The sequence below is a fragment of the Triticum urartu genome, chromosome 3A (assembly GCF_056163025.1).
Source record: "Triticum urartu cultivar PI428250 chromosome 3A, HENAU_Tu73, whole genome shotgun sequence".
Classification (NCBI taxonomy): domain Eukaryota; kingdom Viridiplantae; phylum Streptophyta; class Magnoliopsida; order Poales; family Poaceae; genus Triticum; species Triticum urartu.
The window spans coordinates 692,123,729-692,130,298 of record NC_141875.1 but is presented as its reverse complement, the minus strand read 5'-3'; the positions used below and the strand labels follow the sequence as shown (position 1 = coordinate 692,130,298).

The 6,570-nt window shown below is 47.1% G+C and overlaps 1 protein-coding gene across 1 annotated transcript; it reads right to left on the bottom strand.

Moving 5' to 3' along the window:
• Window positions 1-606: 606 nt before the first annotated feature.
• LOC125549272 (protein LIFEGUARD 4-like) lies at window positions 607-3,587 on the bottom strand. The gene is made up of 4 exons (XM_087514045.1): window positions 3,268-3,587; window positions 2,537-2,650; window positions 1,215-1,372; window positions 607-1,110 (listed from the first exon to the last, which is right to left on the bottom strand). Exons 1-4 carry the CDS (start codon window positions 3,497-3,499, stop codon window positions 904-906), a joined length of 711 nt encoding a protein of 236 aa, XP_087370171.1. The 5' UTR covers window positions 3,500-3,587; the 3' UTR covers window positions 607-903.
• Window positions 3,588-6,570: the final 2,983 nt, after the last annotated feature.

Below are 6,570 nucleotides of genomic sequence, written 5' to 3'. Positions count from 1 at the left end.
GAACAATGCTTCTCTTTTGTTCGAACTGAAGTCTGAATCAAATATGTTTTGATTTTGACTTTTTGAAAAGAACCATTACAGTCAATTACAGGTAGGACACACGTGTGTGAAAAATATGAAGATTGTCTTCTTAGCTAATTTGAGTCTGCGTTTCACCCTCACAATCTCTATATGTCATATGACGGCGACCACACGTTTCGCCTTATGACGGCTACCACACATTTTGCCTTTGCAATCTCTCTGGCATATCACAGCGACCACACATGACGGCTCTGCTAGAGTTGCTCTAAGTGGTATACATGAAAACGTGCGTCTAATTGAAAAGAAAAGCTGCTTCACCAGCGTTTCATCAAAAAAACATGCATCCCTTTAGTTTTAATCCCTCCTTCCCTAAATATGTCTTTTTGGAGATTCCAATACGGACTACATACAGAGCAAAATGAGTGAATCTACATTCTAAAATATGTCTATATACATCCCTATATAATCCGTATTTAAATCTCCAAAAAGACTAAAAGGACATATACGGAGGGAATAGCTTAGAATCTGGGTTATTTACTTCATAGTACAGGACAAACGCCACCCACTAGACAGACCAGAAAGCCCTCGTCCAGAAGCCACACGGCTACACAAATGATATCAGAAACGCAGCACCACCAATCCAGCATGTCAAAGACCCCCTAAATACAACATCATATCTACATCCATAGAATAGAACCGACGCACGGTTTTCTTATGTTTCCTCTATACTAGGGATCAATCAACTGAACTAAAGTAAGCAACATTTTCACCGTGCCAGCAAGACAGACCAGACTATACAATTCTTCATGTCAAGGACTCATCAGGATACCAAATTCGTCGACGGGATTTGAAGCACGAGAGAGCAGGGGCAGGAAGACGTGCCTAGTTGTCACACGCCCTAAACAGAGTCAGCAGGCCCAGGAACAGATTGATGATGTCAAGGTAGAGCGTGACGGCAGCCCAGACATACTCGTCATACTTGTAACGCTTGATGATGCTGCCCGTGTCATAGACAATGTAGCCACTGAAGATGAGTGCCGCCAGCGCGCCATAGATCATGTGAGAGAGCTTGCCCAGCGGGAAGAAGATCTGCAAACAGAAGTCATGATCAGTACTTGCATTATAGAATAGAGAAGACTGATAGGTAAATGGGCGACACACCTAACTAGAGAAGGGAACGGACGGCATCTAACCTGAATGAAAGCAAAGACGAGCAAAATCATCAGAGAAGCAAATAGGAAAGGACCAAGGAAGCTAAAGTCCTTGCCCCTCCTTGCAGCCCAGAAGGTGTAAGCAGTGAGGCTCAAGACAACCACAATTGTAAGAATCCCAGCCTGCAAAATGACCTTGCCTGCACACATAGCGGACTATTTTAGCAGTGGTTCTTTATCAAAGAAAACCCATCCTACCAACAAAGTACAAAACACACACACATCATACTAACAGTAAACAAATATGTATATATATATATAAGAGCAGGACTACTAAATGAACTAATTGCTTTCTTATCATCGCATACATCTCTTTACCAAAGAAACTATCATGTAAATTTGACTAGACAATAAAGCACGTGCATGCTAAAATCTGAAGTAAATGGCAGTGATGCATTGAAGAAGCAAACTATCAGCAACCTCCTGTGATGTAGTACAAGATAGAAAGAACCTTGGAATTGGTACAACCCCAAAATGCAGTGGTGAATGCTGACGCAAACACAAATGGAGGACAGATTACAGAGTGCGTGTCAATATAACTTTGTCTAAATCGAAAGATTATGTATTAACCAGCACATGCATGAAGCATCTATTGTCTTGTCACAACACTAGTAATGATATATCAACTGAAAATCCTTTCTATTTTGATACGGGTTTAAGCTAGTCCTGCAACCTAAACCACATCCTTGCCAAAACCATGTCAACTTGGGCAGGTCAGCTCGCATATTATTGGACAAATCGGCCCTTTATATCAAATTGATACTATCACAACACTGTGTATCTTACAACAAATAGTGGCCGGAAGAAACAGTAAATAAATATACAAGATCCAACTAATGTTCTATGAAAAGCAAAGGTTACTGTTTGCCAATTCCTGAATTCAAAAAGTAACAGCTGAAATTTGCAAAACAAGGTAAAAAGGTAATTCCTGCTAGCTGGCAGTACTACAAATGCTTCTAACTCAGGCCATATCAATCATAAATGGTGTCCAACAGCTACAATTTGTCCTCAACACAGACTAGGAAAATGCATCAACTACAGTCACATGTATTTCTGAACCCAGTCCACACGTAAACAAAATGCTTCACAATATCAGCAGGAAACTACCAATTGCCGCACATGGTGACTAACAAGCTAGCTAATAGTACAAAAATATCTACTAGCCATGTATATGTAATGAATTAACACAATGAGAGGGGCATTAAAGGATGCTGATTTACATCAGCAGCAGAGCAGAGTGAGTCAAGAACAAGCTAGGAGCTGGCAGCAGGAGCAGAAAGAATACGTGGTGGGAAGACAATTACCGCTAGTGAAGGCACATGTCAAGCCGACAGAGAAGCTGATGGCCACTGTGAAGACGCCAAGCAGAAGCAGGTTGACTGGGTGCTTCTGGCGGTAGAAGTGCAACGGGAACATCACTGCATACAAAAGATTGACAAGCGTTTCATGAGTAACAGATTATACTCCCAGCTGCAATTCACACAGCAACCACATCCCATTCTACAGTAGTAAAGCAAAATTAAGAGTGCATGGGACGTTCCTGAAAAAATCAGGAGTTGTAATCCATAGCTCTGCACAAAGAATGCAAAGCAAAAGCCATAATGAAATCGCACGCATACAACTAGCAGTATCGTGTATAAATTCGTCCGAATTTCGCACTGCTTGCCTCTTGGGTCAGTTGGAATACACAGAACGACCTTCTATTTTCAGGGGAATCACTCCAAGTCTTTATGCTTGCAGGCGTAAATTCAAGAAAGATAGCTCAGTGGCTAGCAGTTGACAGAGCAAAACAAGAATATTATTCAGATCTCGCAAATCGGGTGCGGGGCTTGCGATAATTGTGCATCATAGTAGTTGTTTTGTGGCACTTAAAATGCACTTGTTGTATGTCGCAATTTAATTTTGTACAGACTGTACATACATGCTCTGTTTCTTTTTCCCAAAAAAGAAAAAAGAAAACCCTCCCTGCAAACTGCAATTGGATCACAAATTCGTAACAAAGACGATGGAGGAGAGAAATGGTTTGAGGCCTCACCGATGAAGGGGAAGATGAGGATGAAGATGTAGAGCCCGAGGCCGGCGTAGGAGGAGACGAAGAAGTGGGGTATGGCGCGGACCCTGACGAAGACGACCGCGACGGCGGCGGTGAGGAGAAGCTGCAGGCAGAGGACGACGTAGATCTTCCGGATGAGCGCCCAGCGCAGCTCGGGGCTCTCCGTCGTCCCCTTCGGTTCCGCGGTGCCCGCCTCGACGTCGCCGCCCTTCATCTCGCCCGGCGACGGCGATGCCTCCGGAGGTAGGGTTTTCGCGGGTGTGGAGTGGGGACTGGTGGCTGGTGACTGGGGAGGAGCAATGCGAACGGGCGGATCAGCTGACACCTAGTACCAGCTAGGCCCACTAGTCAGGCAGATGCAAGGCGTGGGAATGTTTCGCGGTTCCTTGTTGGAAAATTGGGGTCTAGGCGGCTCCGTACGTTTGTTGGTTCAAGGAAGGACACAGGCAATTCAAACTAATCCAAAAAGGAAGGACACAGGCTATCTTTTTTTTTATGAATTTTTTTAGGGAAACGCTTACCGTCACCCGGCGGATCGCAATGGCCGCATCCGTCACCTTCCCTGCATGGCAGGGTGTTCAACCGTGCCCGCGTACCGTTGTTCATCAAACGCGTTTCTGCAACTGTGGCTATGTTTCTGAAATATATGTGGTGTTGTAATGATCTCTGACTGGTCTATGTTTTGCAACAAAATCTTTATTACAGAAATTTTCTGCAACAAGGCCTCAGTTGCAAAAAAATAATTCTTTTTGCAACAAAACAGCCGATGCCACAAATTTCTACAACAAAACTTATGTTACATAAGTAATTCCGCAACAAGACCTGTGTTTCAAGAAGTGAGGCGTACGCGACCGCTCAATTTTGTTGATCTGACGGCTCGTGACCCGGCTGATCTCTTGAAAAGATCAGCCGGTGGACACGTAGCATGCCCCTTTTTTTTAATGATTCAATGATGAAGGGAAAGAGATTGGAAAGAGGCTCTGTCCGTCTCCACAGCCACACAACGTTTTCTTTTGTTTTTCTCTCAAAAAATGTTTTCTTTTGTTTTTTAACAAGAAAACATTTAATCTGTTCATTTTAAATCATGGCGGTAAAATGAACATAAAAAATAACAAAAAAGCATTTAGATTCATAGACCAGGTAGCGATGACTACAGGCACCGACGAGAGTTGAAGGCGCGTCACCGTCATTGCCCGTTCCTCGCCGGAGCCAGACATAACTTGTTGTTATAGACAATCAGGAAGTTGGCGTGCTAAGGCCTCATAGAACCAGCGGACGTTGAAGAGTAGCGTTGATCGAAAGCATACAACCTAGAGACACATGAATGTAGACGAACTACAATCAAATCCGAGCAAATTCACCAAAAACAAATCCGCCAAAGACGCACCTCCACACGCTCGTCGATGGTGCTAGACGCACCACCTAGACGGGTCTAGGCAGGGAGAACCTTATTTCTTTTTCAGCGAGGCGCCGTCATCTTGTCTTCCTGAACAGGACAACAACCCTAACAAAACACAAAGAAACATCTAAAAACAAAGCCCTTCCACCAGCAAGGGTCGGGATCCACCGTGCCCCATGACCCTAAGGCCACCGGAGACGAGGTGGACCAGCAATGGCGCCGGTGGGTGCTCAGAGAGTTAATTGCAAGCACCACATTGAAGACTAGAGGTTTCTTTTTTATTTGGGAAGTGAAAAGTTTTTTCTCATAAGAAAAACTCTACTAGGTTTTATTCATTAACTGGGTTGTTCAAAGGGCAACGTACAATATCACAAGGACTATCCGGTGATGGGTGTAGTGCGTGTAGCCATAGGGTCACCCTTGTTTCCATCACGTTCGCATGTAAGGCTTTCTTTGGTTTGGAGAATTTCATAGAAATTTCAGAGGATAAGATTTTTATAAGATTTTTTTCTTTAGAGTCCTTTGATTCATAGGAATAGATTCCTATTCCTACATAGAATTGGTTTCTATCCTCCACATTTCATAGGAAAATAAAAATGAGCCTAGACTCAATGGAAAAATTCCTTTGGTGTCAATCAAATGACATCTCGTTTTCTATTCCTACTCATAGGATTTAAGATACATGCCATCTCATTTCCTATAAAATTCCTATTCCTATGATAATTCTATCCTATGAACTAAAAGAGGCCTAAGTAGGTTCATACCACCGAGTTGGATCGCATACAAACTGGATCAGTTCCCTCTTCAAACCTAGTTTCTGGCTTGTAGTAAGAGCAACTTCAAAAGGCCGACTCATTTCGTCCACCTGTGTCTGTTTGGGTTGGCGTGGACAATTGTGCCGGCTCAACGCGTCGACCCAAACCCAAATTACGTCCGCGTCGTGTCCGCGCCGACGCATTTGCGGCCTAAATTTGCGCCCAAATGCGTCGGCGCGGACGCCGAACGAACGCTTTGTGTGCCTTCTCGCTATCCGCCGCGTCCCCATATGGCAACCGTCCAACTACCCGCTGCCCACGCGGTCAGCTTAATTTATGACGACGGGCCCACGCGTCAGCGACGGCGCTCATCTTTTTTTAAGCCGACCATGCGGCGGGGCCTCCTCATCCATACTCGTCGTCCACATCTGTCCACCTTTGCTCCCTCGTCGCCGGCAAACCCTAGCCACCCACCACAACCACAGCGAGATGGGCCTCTTCTCCGGCGCCAGCGGCAGCAAGGCCAAGGGCAAGTCCCCCGCCACTCCTTTCCCCTCCGAGTTCCTCCCACCTCCGCCGGTGCCTCACCGGCAGAGGCAGCGCGTGAGCGTGCCAGTGCACCGGGCGGAGTGGCACTGGCAGAACCGCCAGCCTCAGCCGTATCTGGACGTGACGCTGCCGCACGACTGGCATCTGGATCCAGATAGGATCCCAGTGCCGGCAGCGCCGCGGACGGCTCGTGCTCACGCGGAGAAGGTGCGGCGCCGGCGGGCGCTGCTGACACCGGAGCAGCGCCTCGACAAGGCCTACGCAACCGACTCGCCCAACTGGGCGAGGTAGTTCGCCTTCGAGCACGAGAAGGCGAGGCGATGGGGCGTGCGCGAGGTCAACCGGAGGCCAACGCCGCTCGTCGTCCGCGAGAAGGACCAAGCGGCGGAGGACGCCTACCAGGCGGCCCTTGTGGCCGTCTACCGGGAGAGTGAGGAGGACGAGCGGCGCAGAGCGGCGGAGGCGGAAGAGGAGGCCCGCTACGAGGCGGCAATGGCGCAAGCCCTTGCCCTCTCCGCGGCGGACGACCGCGTGGTGCCGCCGGTGGCCCCGCCGTCCCCCATCAAGCCGGAGCCGGAGCCG